Source organism: Metarhizium robertsii, assembly GCF_000187425.2.
Source record: "Metarhizium robertsii ARSEF 23 chromosome Unknown MAA_Scf_4, whole genome shotgun sequence".
Classification (NCBI taxonomy): domain Eukaryota; kingdom Fungi; phylum Ascomycota; class Sordariomycetes; order Hypocreales; family Clavicipitaceae; genus Metarhizium; species Metarhizium robertsii.
The window spans coordinates 2,694,680-2,712,563 of record NW_011942182.1 but is presented as its reverse complement, the minus strand read 5'-3'; the positions used below and the strand labels follow the sequence as shown (position 1 = coordinate 2,712,563).

The following is a 17,884-nucleotide window of genomic DNA, read 5'->3' as shown; positions in this document are numbered from 1 at the left end:
TTGTGTTTAGGTTTGGGGCAAAGAATGTATATAATAGCATACCTGGAACTACGTTCTGGTTGGCGTTGGGGTGCGTGCATTATTTACCATATTACAAAAGGAAATGAGGCAGGATGGTCTTAATAATGGTTACATGATGTGCATTATCCAAGTGGACACGCAAACAAGAGGAAACTCATGTGATACTTCACGACTGGTGAAGGAGCCCCGTCCAACATGAACCCTAACCCACCCGAAGCGCGACTTCTCCCGCACCAGTTTGAAACAGCATTCAATCGCACATGGCGGACCGGGCCGAGGTAGCCCAAAGGAGGTGGAACATATTGTAGAAAGCAGCATGCATACATGTTTCCATTATTTAGGCCCGTATCTGCCACGTTGTCTGCTTGTCTCTCGGCTTTGCTGAGGATGCAGCTATTCCACTCCTACATTGGCCCCCTATTCCTTGCCGCTACATCACATTGACATTATATATCACTTTGAATTGTTCACTTTGCCCTTTCATGGTACGAACAACCGTGTATACTTGTCTCTTGTCTATTATCAGAGTATGAATATTATTTGCACATGTCTCCCTCCCGTCACGCGCTACCGCCGTCTTCACCATTCGCTTTGCCGGATATCCTAGTTGAAACAATACGCTGCCGCCGTTGATGATGCAAACACGCTCACAACATCGCTATTCAATAACTCGCTCCCGAAATCGCACCAGCCAGAGGCCTCGTATATGCCGACCCAATTCGTTCCTCAAAATAGCACCTCAACATGAACAATATAACAAGAAAATTTACAGCTTCCTTGCTCCGTGACGACCGCACCGATGTGGATTCTTGGGCGAGCTCATGTAGCAGTACGCCTTGGCAGCCTCGTCCGCCGGCCGGCCATACATCTTTCGAATTTCGCAATACTCGTACTCACTGCCCATCCAGTCCTTGAGATGGCGGTGGAGTTCGCACCGGGAGATGCCGCATTTTCGGCAGTACACTTGGCCCTTGACACGGAGGCTCTCGAGCGCTGTGGGCGAAGGATCCGGGTCACTGGTTTCTCTGCGAACAGGGGGGCCAGCACCTCGCCAGGCCCATTCCATGTCGTTTGGTCCAGAGTACCGGCTTGAGAGGGGAACCCTGCCGTTCTTGCGAAGGTGGAAAGAGTATAGTCGTGAATGGGCAAGTCCCAGGCAGGCGCCGTCGATAGGGTCCAAGAAGTCGAACAGAGCATAGTGCAGTTCAGAGGGGAGATCGAGCAGATTCATATTTGCTGAAAGCCGAGGCTGATGACTGGGTTCTGGTTCCTTATCTGTCACGGACTGTGACCGGCGCGGAGGGGGCATTTTCGGTCGACGGGGCAGTTGAACCATGGGGCCAACGGTTGAAGATGCTGAAGAAAAGGTCGAGGACGCGGGTGAATCAGGCCGGACAATGGATGACTGCAAAACTGCATTTTCGGGAATAGGTGCGTGGCGACTGACTTGGGAGATGTAGTGAGGATGGTAATGAGGCATGGACTGGTGCTGGTCACCTTGGTAGTCGGTCAGGGACCATCCTCTCCGCGGTGCTCTCATCATGCTGCGCTTCATGCTTGTTTCCTTCATTCGCTGGGCATGTTCTTCCCGTGACATGGTTCCGGCTTCGTCGTTCACAGCACTGGGACCTGCGACTCCATCTGTTTGTTCATGGGCGGAGGCGCCGCCGCCGTTGGACGAAACGGCGGGGTCAACGAGGAGTCGAACCATTGCGAGCGGCAATGTCGTTGTATCAGGTACTTCGATATGCAAAGTCCGACTTGGATATTTCAATGACACAACCGGCGCAGCATAGGCCGTTGCGGCTCGTATCTCGTTTTCGCTTCGACTACGAGCGGTACGGCCGTTGGTGGCGTGACCAGTCTAACGGGCGAGGCAAAGGAGGGCGTTGAGTGTCCCTTGACACGAAAGTTTTGGCTGCCGAGAGGGTGAAAGTATAATTGGTAATTTGGTAGCCACGATAGTCGTTGTTTGGAGGTTGATCAGTCAATATCGCAGTAGAGGCATGGACATGGAGGACATCAACACTACTCCAGCTGCAAGGAGGGCCACGAGGACTTTATTTCAACGCCTTCGGACCGGGGGTGTAATCAAGGACACAGGCGGTCGGTCGGTCTCGGCGATGGGTGGTGTGCTTGAGTCTGGCATTATGGAGCCGCGGTGCCCACATCGTCCACATCGTGGGAACTCCTAGGAAATTTTCCCCTGGCCTGACCGAGCCACCCAGACAACTCGGCGAAAGCCCATGGCCATGTGCCACTTTTGCTCCCGGCGTCGTCGTTCAGTTGTGATATACTCCTAGTAGTGAGCTTGTTTAAGCGCAACTGAGAGGTCTGTCTATTTTGAGCTGCCCATAAGGCGGAGCTCAGAGAAAGAAGAGGCTCAAGCCTCCTGAGTACGCAGTGTGTACAGAGGTGCCTCGGCCAACTGATCATTCGAGGCCGCGAAGCCCCCCAACTTTCAATTCTTGAACAGGAACCAGACGAGGATTCCCTCACGAAGACTCTTCAGGCGCACGCCTAGACAGCCGTCGGCGGCTCTTCGACCAAAAACTGGATCAGCATGCGAGAAGGTGAAGAGCAGGAGCCGTTCGCATGATCGCACTTCTATAATTGGTTGCGTCTCGCTGTCCGGGCGTGCTGGAACAATGGAACTTGTGGGGTCTTCGAAATGTCTTACTCGTGGTGTCCTGTGGCTACAATAGAGCGAGTTCAGCCATTGCCTTTCCATCTTGCCCCCAGAGCTCTCTCTCTCGGGGTACGGAGTACAGCCTGTGGAAATGATTAATTAATTGACTTTTCCCTTCCCCAGATGAACGCACTTCACGTCACTGCGGAGTCATTCGCCTCCCATACCCCACGACAGAATACTACCACGATACTTTGGCTGTTTCCCAAACTTGCATCGCCCAACGTTAAAGATATTGAGGCTCTGAAGAGGGATGTGGCGAGTATTGCGTGTGTGGCTGTTTGATCGGCAGGCACGGGACCAGAGGGCTTTCCCGGATGAATAATCCGTACGATAAAGGCATGCAGAGAACTGTCGACTCTGCAGCAAAAAGAAAGTGGCAACACGCGGGTTCCCTTGCAAGGGCAAGCCGACATCAAGCTTTACCATTTCGCCATGTTTTTCTATGCAGCGAGCGATGCGGTGTACCGGAGGGGTTCCTAGTGGTGTGGTGTGCGGCGTTGCGTGCTTGATGCCAACACTGGCAATGCAACTGGAATTTGTTCGGTGGTCCGACTCTGTGGCGTCAAAATCCGATTCAACCGACACTAAGAGTACCATGGATCCATGTCCGCAGAGAGTTGCAGCTCAACGGCCTGCATGGCTGCATGGGCCGGCTCGATCATCTAGAGCAACGAAGGGACGCAAATCTTGCCGTCAAAGGCGGACTTGACGACGCAAACAAAGGTGAGTGTTGAATTCAGGCGCCCTTCTCCGTGTGTATTCCCGCAACTGATGTTTGTTGAAGGCCTCGTCAGCCAACGAGGCGGCTCCGATGGCGGCCAACGGGGTCGTTGTCCCCATGATGCTCCACAAGCCGTCCACAAGCCGCTGGGGCCACGGCCCTGACGTGGGCCAGAAGGGCCCCTACGTCTGCAGAGGAGCATCATTGCGGAGCATTATCAGTGAGCTGCGACAATGACAGCACCGGTCGTAGGGCCCTTGGCGGAGTGTCGAAAAGACCCTAGTGGCAAAGTCAGTTGCGAAAACAAGGGTGCATATTTGGCAAGAAAATCGATCTTGATGCAAAGAAGAAGGGCCTTGTGAGGAGGCGACAATGTTGTCAGTGGAATGGGCCATAGAGGGAAGGAAGGGTCCAGCTGCCTTGCCCAAGGGCAAGAACGACCAGCCCGAAATATCGAATGAGCTCTTCAATGTTCCCTCCATATTCACTGCCCTGCAACAGACTGCATTGACTGACTCAACATGGCATTGTCTGCTTACAGATGCCAAAAGAGATCACCCAACACTACTACTACATACCACCTTGATATACTAGCTGCAGCCGCGGATTGGCTTCCAGATCCCGTATGCAAGCCTTCGTGTATCCGTGAGCTTCGCAAGCGCCAACCAAATTTGCCAACCAATCCCTGTCCGTTCACCTGCTCTCTCATTAAGTCGGTGAGGAGACATCATGCCACATCATCTGTTGGAAGGAATTTGTGACGATCTGCTGGGAGATGCCACCCGCAGGGTCTATCGATTGCACGCCACCTACAACTCGACATGTTGTAGCTGTGGTCGGCCCATGCAAGCCTTGGTTCTAGAAAAAGTCGGCACTCGGTGAACCGTGGCTGTGTTATTAGCCGCCGACTGCTGGGCTTTTGGGCCGGGTCTCTTCCAAGTAATGTTGCAATGGCACGTTTCCCAAATTCACTCGCTGCAGCTTACGAAATACGAAACTGACGTCGACTCAATTGATTTCCTTTTATGACAAACAACCAGCAATTGACACGCATGGTCAAGTAGACTCGTAGTGGCATGGACATAGCTCCTCGGATAATTTACCACGAGTTGGTTTGTAAGGATGCTAAGAAGGGGCTAATAGATGCAGCCTAATCAACGCCCGGGGAAATTAAGAACATCAATAGTTTCTGCAGTGGTGATATTGATAGTTGAAAGCTACAAGAAGTATATTTGCATTGAGGTACTACTTGCGGTACGGGAAACAACTTGACAATCAACACTTATTCAGTCCGCTCCTGGTTGCAGTCGCAAAGGGAACGTGTGCCATTGACAATGCAATGAGATCACTAAGGACCTGATGAAAGAATTAAAAATATGCCTTCTGCTCCCCAAAAAAGCACCATATCTCAAAAAATTATCAATTGTCGTGGCAATTCTGTCGAGAACACTTTACGATGTCAATATGGTTGTCAAATTTCTTCTTATCCACAAATGCTACCCTAGAGTGTGATGGCTACTGATGCTGCGCATTGCTGTCATCGTCGTCGCTCAACACTAATATCGGTAAAAAAAAAAGTAGCACGAGACGGTCATATAAAGAGAGAGATACACTTTCAGTAATTACTTTGCCAAATCTTCACTGTCAAGGGTCAGTTCATGGCTCCGCGAACAACCGATACGTAAGCTAAATGAGCACATGACAGAGGAAAACACAGCAAAACAGCAACTTCCGAAGGGCATATAGTTTATACATATTCGTATTCCATTAATGCTCAACTACAGACAGTATTATTACCTAATCCAACATTTCGCAAACATCACCAGCGACGGGGCATAAATGGAGAGACAGTCTCAAATACTACATATCTTTGCTCCCGAAACGCCGTAATAGTGCAGGGTGCCCGCCCAGCTCCTCTTCAGTTCCCACGGGGCTTGATTCTAAGCGTATCATCTTCCATGCAAGTTTGTAGACATCTAGATGCCAATCCAGATGAGCATAATAACCACGTCCATGCCCTTGCCCTCACCACCGTCATACTTGAAGGTCCACATGCCGTCCTTCTTCTCATCCCAGTACGCACCGGTAGCGCTGTGCATGCCGCGTCGGCCGACGTGGGGCTTGCCGTCGGTGGCAGTAGCCTCGGAGCTCGTCGAGATGTGAGGCGTCTCTTCTTTGGTCTCGGTGCCGCCGCGGGCCTTGTTCAGTGAGGATGTGGGCACGAGGTGCTGCACGATGGTGCTGTTGCAGGCGAACTTGAATGAGGGCGCGGAAGCTCCTTGGGGTGTTGACTCGGAGATGACGGCCTTGAGCATAGAGTTCTAGATGCGTGTTAATCGTTTGTTTTTCTTGGTGATGCATCTGCGAGTGGGTTGGGCCCGGGGGAGCGTACGATGATGGTAGAATTCCATTGCTCAGTCTTTGCGTGGTCATAGAACTCGGCGCTACCGATCGCATTGTTGCAGACCTGATATGGATGTGTCAGAACCAGCAATCTATATGTAATTGTATAAAGATGGGCGGTAGGAAACAGGCCGTTTCGCCCATCGAGGAGAAGTTCGTACATCGGTAGCAATCTGCTTGAGGCGGTTGAAAGGAATAGGCTGAAGCCGATGGTCAGTAAAATGTCAAAAGGAGAAAGAGGCAAGATCAGGACTCAAATGTTCTCACATACAGGAGTAGACATCTTGATGGCTCGTGGCGTTGTTTGATCAGGGAGCGATGCAGGTGGAGCGAGGTTGAGGCGTAAACATAAACAATAGGTTGGTGGTGTACATCAGAGGATGTACTCCGTAGGAAGGGGACCCAGAGCCGCGCGATAACCAATAAATCTGGACCAACCAAATAGCCCGTATTTTAGGAGATTGAATTGCCAAGAGAGATCTCAACTAAACAGCGACTGTAAAATTTTTTTTTTTTTTTTAAAAAAACTATGCCTGGATAATAATGAACCGCCTGTACTCTCATCAACCTACCCAACTACCCTTGGTTCCCAAACTATTTTTTAACTCGCAGCCAAACGTTGACTTCCATATCCCTTGTCCCTGACAGGTTTCCCGCTTTGGCCCATCAGGAGTCTCCTTGCTTCGCGGGGCAACAACACGTGACTCCGAACCAACCAGCCTACCCACGTGCACACAAGAGCTCCCCCAAAACAGTTTGTCACGGGTGGGGTTGAACCAAAGTAGTATGAGAACCGGAGCAGATAATCGCACCAGAGCCCTCTGCGAGAAGTAGTTTTTTCAACTAACGCGTCCAATTTCGCATCTTGCTCAATCGATTCTGTCCCTGGACCGAGTTTCCACCTGCGAAGAATCGACAAAGTCTGCAAGGTGCTCGGCAATTCAGACTCGCTGCGTCAGCCAAGCGACAAGTATCTCGACCGAGCCGCAGCTTCAAGTGAACCAGCAGCAGCAGCGACCTACTACCACAGCGCTGCAATCCACTCAATTGCCCTCAACAAGCCGTCGCCGAAATGTCTTCCCAACCTCTTCTCCAGACCTCCCAAGGTACGCCAAATCTTACTGCGGCCATGGTTCTCGCCGCCAATGCTAACAGCACCAGGCAAGCGCATCGCCCTGCCCACCCGAGTCGAACCGAAAGTCTTCTTCGCCAACGAGCGAACGTTCCTGTCATGGCTCAACTTCACCGTCATCCTGGGCGCCTTGGCCATTGGAATGCTCAACTTTGGTGATCGCGTGGCCTTCATTTCGGCCTTCCTCTTCACCGGCGTGGCCATGCTGACCATGCTGTATGCGTTGGTGACGTACCATTGGAGAGCAAAGTCAATACGAATGAGGGGTCAGGCCGGGTTTGATGACCGATTTGGCCCGACTTTCCTGGCCATTATTTTGTTGTTGGCCGTCGTGGTGAACTTTGTGCTGCGTATCACGGATCACTCGAACAAGCAGAAGCACAACTAGGCGCGATGGGCTGAGTGCGCATCGAGAACTGGGTCGTGGTGGGATCGGGGTGGAGATTTTACATGTGTAATGAAGAATGAAGACACTCTGCAAAGGGGATACAAGAGGAGAGGAACATGGGCGACGGTTGAAGGGTGGAGAGGTCGTGCCTTGGATATCCAGCGTTGTCTTCCACTTACGTAGTATAAATGTTTGGCATTGCAGTAAAAAATGCCATTTCGAATTTAGCGTCAACTCACTCAAACCAATTGGGTATCTTGCATATCTCCAAGCCGTAAGCAGCACTCCAGGCCACCATAACGCCGTTCCATATAGAGACCAATCCAGCCGCCTCTTCAAATCACCATGAGCCGTTGCAGCAGGACAAATATCATGCAGGCTCATGGGACTGAACAGTAACCCCCTTTCTAGCCTTCAGGTCTATTACCTCGTTTTTACTCAAGAACACCCTCAGGGACATGGTCACGCGCTTTGATGGTTCTGGTATCACCGCCCTTTCAAACCGACTCGCCATCGTCTCAAAATCGTCCTCATCCTCGTCCTCGTCCTCGTCTTTACGATTCCTTTCTAGAACCGTCTCCTCAATCAAATCCTTCCTCTTTGCCTCTGGCAGTTCAAACATTTCATTATATTGAAAGCATGCCTTCCCCTCCTCCCTTAGCAGCCTCTTGCACTGCTCCACGATGGTAATCATCTTGCACACTTCTGCCGTTCGCGCATGCAGTAACACCACACACGGTAGGTCTGATGTAGAGCCAAGATGCGAAATAGCTTGCGTGACACGCTTCTGGATCTGTGTTGAGGATATTACAGAGGCGGCGAGGACGTTGTATTTTGGTTGGAGCTGGGCAATGATGGCTTCGTGAGGCCCTATGAGGGCTGGTTTTAACGCATTGCCGGAAGGGGAAGGGTGCGATCGAGCGCGTTTAGCTGTTTGAGTTGTAGAAGACGGTTCCTTGCGTTTTTTAGAGGCGGCAGAGGTCTCTTCTGAGGGCGTGGGCGACATATTTGCTTGAATCGGCGTGGGCACTTGTGTTGTGAAATGAACTTTTTTGAACTTGGCTGACCTTGGGCTGTTGCATTGAATAAATGTGGGGCGGAAGATTGCGAGATACATACATACTCCAAGTGTGCTTAGCTGATGAAGCGCATTTATTAGACGGTGAAAAGAGACGAGGAGTGGCACCTGGAGCAGTCAAGCACAAGGTACCGGAGTACCTGACAGCCAACGGGATAAAGAATACGCCTACAGAATTGTTGACGTGATCACGGTGATGTGGATGTTTGCTTTCTCTTTCTCTCTCCCTCTCTCTCTCTCTTTTTTTTATTTCTCGCTCGCCTGCTGCCCACTAGGTACCACGTGTATATTTACCACAGGTATCACTCAAAATGCCCAGTGTCATGTCTCACAGTATATATACCTGGCGATGGCGACGAAATTATTTGCATGTGAAATGAGTAGAATGATTCGCACCTCCAAAGCCTTTTGCTAGACATGGCTTCAATGCAGATCTGCAGCTCTAGATACTGCGACAACGTGTGGAGATGCTAGCATCTGAAATAGTCCAGTCACATGTCAACTGTGAAGTGCATCGCGCCAAACCCTTGCGCCGCCAGAAGAGGCTGATTCGGCGTCCCTCCTCCAAGCAAGGTTGATGCCACCCGCGTCAAGAAAACTCTTGCAAGCGCTTTGTAAACCGCAGTCGCGATGCCTTGGAGTACTACGTCTCCTGTGTAAAACACAGTTCTTTGTAGCTTCACTTGGCTGATACGTTGAAGTCTCCAACTTCCAACTTCATCCTGCCGGGCCCTGAGCATGTTTGAGCTTGTACCGGTTTGTCATGATGTAATCACGAAACCTGTTCCGATACGGGCTATGTTGGAGTCAAGTGGGACAACGGTGACGTCTTCCACGGCCACGCTGCGTACGTACTACTTGTTCGTCAGCTTGGCAAATTCTGCGTGAAATATAACCACCGTGACTCACTTAGGAACTGGGTCGCCCTTCCAACGTTGGCAACAATACGCATGAAGATTGCCTGTAACTGATACAAGACATCGAAGCGGCCTGAAACTTGGGGAGTCCCTTGCTGCCTTGGGAACGTCGCGCCAGGAATGTGCTACGTACGTACCAGCAGCAGTGCTAGTCCAAGTGGCTGCATGAGATTTCACAATGACGCCACTCAGCCGGGGAACCTCGACATTGAATCCGTGGCCTAAATATCGATTCCATGCAATGTCGATTGGTCCACATGTGGTGTCAAGATTTTGTTTCCTGATAAGCCTCACTCCCTGACAGGCTGTGGTTAAGAATAGGAAGATGTCGGCGCGGGACAGCTCCTCAGCCTGGCTGAACGCATTTCGTGTTTCTCGGGAGCTGTTTGTGTCAGACAGCAACTTGTCGGACCTTTGTCGAGGCTAGATCCCTGATCAATACGTGCGCACTTGTCCTGGTATAGACTCGTAACATGTCTAAATACTTTCCGAGCAGGCGGGTATTTGGTAAGTGCACAAAAAAGTACGTACCTAGGCACCTGACCTGGCTCATGATCGAACCTCGAATTTCGTCTTGGATAGTGCTGCGTACTCCCCTGTACAATGTACATGGCACATGGTGCTTGAACCACAAGAGACTGAGTTGACTGATGATAGCTTTCTCCAAACTCGTCCATGCTTTGTATTGAATACGTTGCAGTGTAAAGGAACCGTACAGCCGGCCATCCTAGCAACATTGAAGTACCTACCTGGTAAGTGAGACACCTGTCGCCCCGTACATAAGGAACAGGCTACGGAGTACTAGTACCCCGTACTCCGTACTTCAACTGGTGTTATGCAGCCCAATCTTTGGTTTCAATGTTCCCCCCTGCCACATTCGATTAGGGAGCTGAGTCTGGTCCTCAATACACCGCATCGCTATACTTAGGAATGCGCTTACTTGGTGCAAATGGAGAGATGCTAGTACGTGCCTAGATAAGGTACGCGAGGAGTACCCAGGTACTTGAGAGGACTAGCCCTTCAATGGGCGGCGATGCACTCAGGAAGTTGTCGTCAACAAGTACTATGCGAACACAGCTACTTCTTAGCTTAGCATACTAAGTACTTTCGGCACTTCGTATGACACCACAACGATTTCGTGATAGGAGGACGAGGCATCTTGGTACTTAGACCTGGCCACTCGGTGTAGTCGACCCAGAGTCCTGAATACTCGGTGCTTTGCGCGGTTATACTGGTTTGTATGTCTGGTCTGGTGTGTTTGGAAACGGCAGGCGGCATGAGAATGCGAACCAGACCGGCCTTCAAGGCTGCCACAGCAGCGGGTTGGCCTCACAGGCATTGGCGAGATGGTTCAGCAGGCACTCACACTGACTCTGGGTGTCTGGAGCTCTCCACACCCCCTTGCAGCGAGTGTGGTGGATCTGAGTGCCTGCTGTGGAATTGGTGACCAGCGGTGGTCCAGTGGTCATCCAGTGCCCCAATACTCAGAGCTGCCCAGCGGGCTGTGTTGCCCGTGTTGCCCCAGTTGGGTCGAGTGTGGCCCACCAAACGCACCAAGCAGATGCAGACGCTGCTGTAACTGAGTCTGAGTTACGGAGTATTCAAGTACTAGTGCTGGTTCATTCTCGGTCAAGCAGCCCCTAGTCCAGTCCTCCATGTCGCTTTACTCCGTTCAAAGTTGGGCGGGTCGCCATCCGTGTCGTCCGCTCCCTGCCAAACTGGGTCCTGGCTGCGGGTAGTACGGAGTACTTGGCACTGAGCTCAGGGTACGTGGACGGTCGCGCAGCGCAAGGCAGCCAATTAGGTACCTAGATACATGTGTGCACTTGGAGGGCTGTTAGTAGGGACTGTGCAATGGCGGCACTTTACATCGCGCAGCCAGTACCCCGTCAACCTGGAACGAAGGACAGGTCCTGCTCGAGTGTGGCGGCGTCGTCCAGACAGTTTCGACGCCGCCGCCGCCGCCCGTCTGGGGCAGCCTGGCTGCACCAAAACAAATCCATCCGCGCGTTCTTCCATTTGATCTTTGACCCAAGCCAAAGCGCCCCAGCGCGCCCCATTGTACGGGGGAACCGACCGAGTTCGTGCTCCCTGCCGTGCTGCCTCCAATCTGGTTCACCCGTGTCTGATGTACACGTCCCATCGTCTGTCCACTGCTCCCACTGGCTGCTCCCACTGGCCGCTCCCACTGGCTGGTCCAACATTGTGCTCACCCGAAACGCAGCTTGAGCTGTTCGCCCATCTTCCAGTATCCAAACACCACCCAACACTCTCGCCTCCCCCCGTTTGCTCCCTCTTTCACTCCTTCCTCTGCGCTGTAGCCCATTAATCCTTTCACTCTCATCGCCTCTTTTTTTCCTTTTCCTTTCCCTCTGTTCCTCTTCAGACTAGTTGTCTCCTCAGGAGGCACAACTCGAGGCTTTCGTTAGCTCTCGATCATCTTGCCGGACAGTCCACTTTCTCCCCGTCGTTTCTCACTCTCACTCTCAATCGCACGTTCGCTCTGCCTGTCGGACTCGCAAATCTGCCTTCTCCCTGCGGACTGACTCTTGCCTCTGGGGTTTGGTCGCCACACTCTGTGCTCTGACACAAACCCAACTCCCCGGCGTCCGACCTGACCCGACTTGCCACCTCATCAGGCACCCCTTTGCCCACATCATCCGCTCCACTTTTCCGTTTACGTCAGCATCTTTCTGGGGATCCACTCTGCCGACCGTGCAGTTGTTGTTTGTCGCAAACATCATCCCACAGACGTCGTGATATTCTGTGTCGCGACTCATCGGCAACCCATACCCCTTGTTGACGGAGGCTGCTTCATGTTTCGTTTCTGGAGCTCCGATTCTAGGGGAAGCGAGCAGCCTGCGGAAACGTCAAAACTCCCGTTGGACGCGCACCAACACCTGGACGCTGCATCAGACCTGTCGTCGCAAAACGGCCCCGGCAGCCCGGCTCCCAAGCGGAGCTGGGATGCCTTTGATGACTCGAGTGAAGCATCATCGGATGTTTCCCTGAGTAAGCGGATCAAGCTGCACTCTGACACCTTCGACTCGGCTTCTGTGTCGTCATGCGACGACTCATTATCTTCAGTCGGGGGTGATGGCATGGATCGCGCGCGCGACATCATCAGGCATCAAATGGGCCTCGAGGTGCTCCTCAAGCATGACGAATTAAGACTTATTAATCAGGAGCTCGCCAAATGCCAAGTAGCGCTGGAACAATTGCGCAGATGTCATCTGATTCCGTACCCTCAATATTGTCCGACACCTGACCAAATGCTCGACATTAGCAGTGGTAAGGGCCCTGCAGCTATTACTCGATTTGGAGAACCAGTCCCCCAGTGGGCGCCGCCATTCGGTGTTGTGGAAGGCCCATACGCACGACATTACGCGAAGTGGCTCATCCCCGATCCCTCTTTCGATGGTGAACAGCCAGAGTGGCAGTTCACCCCAGAATTCGCGCGTGCACGAGTGCCCTTCAACGAGGGCAGAACGACAAGGAACAGTTTTACGGAAACCGGGCCGACTTCCAAGGGTAGACCAGTTCGCGGCAACGCAGGCCAGAAACTTCAAGCTTTGTCGAGCGGATATCCTCAACCCAAGGACAAGGCTGGTCCTTGTATCTTGAAGCGATCCGATGGCCAAACTGTTAAGCTGGTTTGCCTCGACTGCCATCGTGAAAACTTTTCCAGCACCCAAGGCTTCATAAACCACTGTCGAATTGCTCACAAGCGAGATTTCAAGAGTCACGAGGAAGCTGCCGTTCAGAGCGGACACCCTATCGACGTTGGTGAGAATAGTGGTCCTGGGGGCGCTGGAGCAGATGACAAGACCCAAGCCAGCAATAACGTCAACAACAACCCGTCATCGTTTTCCACGCATGTGCATCCCTTGGCCCGGCAAGACATGTCTGAGAAACAGGCGTACGTCGTACTGCGCTCGCGAATTGCCGACTCACTCAAGCTGTATCACCAAGGTAAGCTTCCTGGTGTTGGCGCAATTCCTTCAAGGACCACTGGTGTGAACGCACCGGTTCCCAAGAAGTCAAGGGCTGCCGCCACCAAGTTCAATCCTGCCACCGAGACCCCGTATCTGTCTCGTCTGATGAAGAGCCGCAACTTCAATGGCAACCTTCGTGATCTCGTTGCAGACGCCAAGACCAAGATATCCATCGAAGACATGACACCCGACGAGGAATCCGACGACACGGGCACTCCCATTACTGCCTTTGACGGACCAAATGATGCTGCTCCTGCCCGAACTCCTTTTGTCAAGCGTGTACCAGCCCAGAGCGGAAAGACGCCTGCTGCTCCAACCGACTCACCCACCCACCCAACGAGCAGCAAGAGCCGTGCTCCGCCCATGTCTCTCGTATCCCCTCCTGGTTCTAGTCTGGATGTGATGTCCAAATCTGGTTCCGATGCTGTCTTGTCCGATGAAGATTTGGATATGGAAGCCAACCTCAGCCCCAATACGTTGGTTAGCAATAATGCGCCGTCTCTTGTTAGTGACGACGGAGAGTATGACGACTCTGATGACGGATCTTCCATGTCTGGTGGTAGTGATGAACTCGACAACGAGTCTGTGTCTGACGTTGCTGAAATTACGCTTGACGACGACCATGACTCGAGGTCTCTGCGCCGCGGTTCCAACGGCGTTTCTGGAACAGTGAGGCTCCGTAAAGACGATGCTAAAAAGCAGCATGTCACCTTTCTTGGGCCTGTGAATCGATCCAAGGAACGAAGATTGCGCAGAACATGAGTTGTCTTTTATGTTTCCTTTGCGATTTACTGCGATGGTTGCTAATTGACTCCCATACCTTGTCCAACATCACAACCTCAACCTATCTACGCTTCAACAGTCAGTGGCACATGATGGAGGTTTCTCATAGTTTGCTACTGATATCTTTTTAATCCCTCTACTCGATTTTAGTCCCTACTTCTTCTTCTCTCTCTTCGTTTACACTTGTTTTTAAAAAAGAACAATGAACGCGTGCTTAAGTGGCAGCACGGTTACACGAGACTTCTGTTTTCACGGGACAAAGGTCTGCGTGATATACTGGCAAAAAATTAGGAAATCCTTTCGGCGTCCAAACGGCTGACAACAAGGCGGGGTCGGGCTTCAGTCAACTTCATACCGCAGTTTTTCTGTAGAGATATCGTTTACTTTTCTTGTTTCTCACTAGGCGCAACGGGAGAGCGGGACTTCTTTTCTGAGAGATCGGCTTGCAACTTTGGCGCGGTTGCTAACAGTGGTTGTATGATTTTGGACCACGGAACACCATGGGAGGACCAGCCTCGTTGTATCATAAAGTTTGGTTTAGGCAGTACTTTAGAGGACTGCGGAACACGGTTGACTTGGCTCGAAGTTGAGCAAGCCCAAACAACCCTTGCATGATTTGTGCCCATTGTGATTTGATCAGAGATGCAATATTTGATAGGACCGCAACTGCTAAGCAGACTTCTCATGAGATGTAATATGACAAGAATATCTAGATACCTAAGTAGTATTTCATGTCCTGTTTCATCATTCTAGCAAAGCACTCTTATAAATCTCAATGTCTGAATTGCGCGCTCAGAAGGCTGCGTTGCTAGAATGATGAAACAGCATATGTGGCTGGCATATATGATTCAAAATAAGCACCGAATACTTCTACCAGACGTGGTTCAACCCAGGAAACCTGGACTACTTGAACACGTCCTGGCCATCCCTTTGAATGTGCGCAGGTCTAATTGATGTATTCAACCCACTTTTTTGTGACACTTAAGGATACTTAAAGATATTTTTTTATTAGTAATAATAACTAATATATTCTTATATACCTAAGTATTTTTAAAAGTCCTATTAACTTTTATTATTATATAATCTTTAAGTATCTAGGTACATATATCTTTTAAATAAGTAATTACTATTGGCTAGAACCCTGGTCCATTACAAAAATTGGACCTGCGCACATTCGAAGGGATAGCTAAAGCACCATTGATGCAAAGTGTAAGTAAGGAATGGGCAAAGTCAATTAAATTAAGAAATTAAGTAAGTGCTACCTACGCATCCCAGACACGCTTATCCGTATTCACAGCGCTCCGTACCGCCAAATCCCACGCTTCCCGCCAATGTTTTACAAGACAATAGCTACGGCACCAGCAACGGCGGCAAGCATGCCGGCAGCATTGCCAGCGAGGCTCTCGGCACCATTGGTCTTGCTGGCGCCGGGAGCGGACGAGGTGACGGACCTTGTGGGCACGACAGACGAGCTAGAGGCAGAGGCAGCTGCGTTGTCGTCGGCTGCGGCTGCGGCGCTCGTGGCCGCGGCCTCGGCGGTGGAAGTGGCCTTTGTGGTGATGGTGGCGTAGGCAGAGGCCGCCATGCAGGCGCCATTCATGGCTTGGGTGGCCCCCGGGGCGCGGGCGTCGTTGGGGCAGTTGTTGTAGCAGCTATGATTGTCAGATTGCCTGCCCATGATATATTGGGTGAGTTTGGAGGACTGGGACTTTACGTTGCGATGGCTTGGGATGCATAGCATTGACATTCGTGGTCGGTTGCGCTGCAGGCTTCAAGCTGTCAAGGCGGGTTAGTTTATAGAATTGGACATAGAGTAGCTTGAGTTCCTGGGCGCGTACCTTTTCATTCTGGCTCTGAAGGCATTGCCTAACGATGTAGTTGGCCAAGCAGTCCTTGTCGCCGTCCGTGGGCACGGAGACGGTGGGAGCGGCGGCGGTGCTCCCGGCAGTGACACCGCTGATGGTGACCATGGCGACATATACGAGGAACTTCATCTTGGGGACTGGTTGAAGGTGGCTTCAGGTGCTGAGAACAGGGAATGTGGTGAGCGGGCGATGAGGGTTAGGAATTTCAGATGAGCTTGCTTAACGAAAGACCAAGGTACTGACACCAATGAGACGACTTTGCAGGCACAACAAAGGATGAAGAAGGGGAAGCGGCATCATGGGGGAGGCCCGTGGTTTAATATATCGTACGGAGTAGTACTGCTAACCACACCGTATGGCTTGTTTGATTCCAAGACGGTGGCGTAGAACTAATAACTTCAGCCGAGATAGGTGAGAGCCCTCTCTTTGTACAGTCTACAGTTTCCTCAGCCCCAGATGACCATTGAAACAAGAGGGAAAAAAATGCCTTTTTGGGGTCAGTGATGCTTTGTCTAGGACACATGGCTGTCTGATATATTGGGTCTCTTACCGTGCTGTAAACGGAAGAGTACGCAAGTGCTTGACAACACCGTCCATTATCCAATTTAACGCCGCCATTGCTAATAGTCAACCGCATGAGGGCCTCAGCGTGCTGGAAAAAAGGCTGCAAAAATGCTCTCGTTTGGCCCAAATCTGTCGGCCTGTATCGCTACAGGTGAGGTACACCCACGAACGGGCGGTGCAAATGCATGACAAACGGGTGTTATTGTAGTATGTAGGAATGAGATTTGAGTTTCTGTGCCGACGAACTTCCACCTTCTCATATGACAACAAGCTGCGATGTAGGATAGGAGGGGAAAGTCTCATGACTGGAAGTGGTGCAAATTGCTTTTGTGACACCCCATTGCGGCATGAGACAGGTCGACCTGGCAGGGTGATTGGACGGCGTCTCATTCAGAGACACGGGAAATACGAATGTCTTGGCTGCCATGCGAGGTCAAATTTCAGGGAAAGGTAGCAGGGCACTCTGCGGCTGGCGTACTCCGTAATTGTTGCCCTGGAGATGATCATGGTCCTTTTTGGTTCATCTTGACCTTGGGTGGTAAACGAAGGGGTTGACGGGCGTTGTGCCGTTGCATTCCTATCACATAGCGATGAGGAGTACGGAGTAATTATGGCCAGAATCTGTCTGTCGGGTCAATATTTTGACGAGCGAGGACATTTGAGCGTTTGGCTGGGGGCTCTTACAGCAGTGCTACCTCGGGGTCTGGATGGTCTCGTATTGCCGCATCGTCGGCAGGACCGTGGACGGGAACAGTAGTAGTTTGACCCATCAAGATTTCTTTCATTCCGCATCAAACGTGCTCCCGTATCCGTCGGAAGTTGCTTGGCAACCTAAGGACAGACCGCTGGTGTATCAAGGCTGCCTCACAGCTTCGCCCACGCGCCAAGAACAGGACAACTGCTGCCTCCCAGGCATCATTGCGCTGCGGGTGAGACTATGACGAAAGAATGGCGATGAAATCGAGGCATAAGCTTTTTGCAAGGCAGCAGACAAGCACCTAGGCATGCCAGCAATACCGCGGGCAAAAGCATTTCGGATGGATTCGGACTGGACAACATTAAAAGGCCAAAGACAGCTGCACCAGGCAAATAAATGAGAGAGAGGGTCAATTTGATGCTTTGAACACACATGCATGAATGTTCAAGCCGACGTCATTGGCTGCCCCTCCAGGAACAAGCTTCACTGTTCCTTCTCCAGTGCCTGACCCCTCCTGTAGGCTCAAGTGCTGTCACATTCTCCCCCACCAAGTGACCAAACCTCACCTCAGTCTGAGTCCATCAAGACACACAACCAGGTACAATCTCGGAGCATCGCCGTCTTGTGA

At 51.5% G+C, this 17,884-nt stretch overlaps 6 protein-coding genes across 6 annotated transcripts; 2 read left to right on the top strand and 4 right to left on the bottom strand.

Moving 5' to 3' along the window:
• Nucleotides 1-787: 787 nt before the first annotated feature.
• Nucleotides 788-1,732, bottom strand: MAA_02960 (F-box domain-containing protein; the record flags this gene model as incomplete). The annotated part of the gene is made up of 1 exon (XM_007820958.1): nucleotides 788-1,732. One exon carries the CDS (start codon nucleotides 1,730-1,732, stop codon nucleotides 788-790), a length of 945 nt encoding a protein of 314 aa, XP_007819149.1.
• A 3,678-nt stretch (nucleotides 1,733-5,410) lies between these two features.
• On the bottom strand, nucleotides 5,411-6,120 carry MAA_02959 (Tctex-1; the record flags this gene model as incomplete). Its single annotated transcript, XM_007820957.1, has 4 exons — nucleotides 5,411-5,755; nucleotides 5,827-5,901; nucleotides 5,999-6,037; nucleotides 6,109-6,120. The coding sequence occupies 4 exons, from the start codon at nucleotides 6,118-6,120 to the stop codon at nucleotides 5,411-5,413; spliced, it is 471 nt and encodes a 156-aa protein (XP_007819148.1).
• A 789-nt stretch (nucleotides 6,121-6,909) lies between these two features.
• Nucleotides 6,910-7,357, top strand: MAA_02958 (vacuolar transporter chaperone 1; the record flags this gene model as incomplete). The annotated part of the gene is made up of 2 exons (XM_007820956.1): nucleotides 6,910-6,943; nucleotides 6,999-7,357. 2 exons carry the CDS (start codon nucleotides 6,910-6,912, stop codon nucleotides 7,355-7,357), a joined length of 393 nt encoding a protein of 130 aa, XP_007819147.1.
• Nucleotides 7,358-7,727: 370 nt separating this feature from the next.
• MAA_02957 (uncharacterized protein) lies at nucleotides 7,728-8,363 on the bottom strand (the record flags this gene model as incomplete). Its single annotated transcript, XM_007820955.1, has 1 exon — nucleotides 7,728-8,363. The coding sequence occupies one exon, from the start codon at nucleotides 8,361-8,363 to the stop codon at nucleotides 7,728-7,730; it is 636 nt and encodes a 211-aa protein (XP_007819146.1).
• A 3,805-nt stretch (nucleotides 8,364-12,168) lies between these two features.
• On the top strand, nucleotides 12,169-14,109 carry MAA_02956 (uncharacterized protein; the record flags this gene model as incomplete). Its single annotated transcript, XM_007820954.1, has 1 exon — nucleotides 12,169-14,109. The coding sequence occupies one exon, from the start codon at nucleotides 12,169-12,171 to the stop codon at nucleotides 14,107-14,109; it is 1,941 nt and encodes a 646-aa protein (XP_007819145.1).
• Nucleotides 14,110-15,466: 1,357 nt separating this feature from the next.
• On the bottom strand, nucleotides 15,467-16,124 carry MAA_02955 (GPI anchored serine-threonine rich protein; the record flags this gene model as incomplete). Its single annotated transcript, XM_007820953.1, has 3 exons — nucleotides 15,467-15,782; nucleotides 15,845-15,906; nucleotides 15,969-16,124. The coding sequence occupies 3 exons, from the start codon at nucleotides 16,122-16,124 to the stop codon at nucleotides 15,467-15,469; spliced, it is 534 nt and encodes a 177-aa protein (XP_007819144.1).
• Between the last annotated feature and the right edge of the window lie 1,760 nt (nucleotides 16,125-17,884).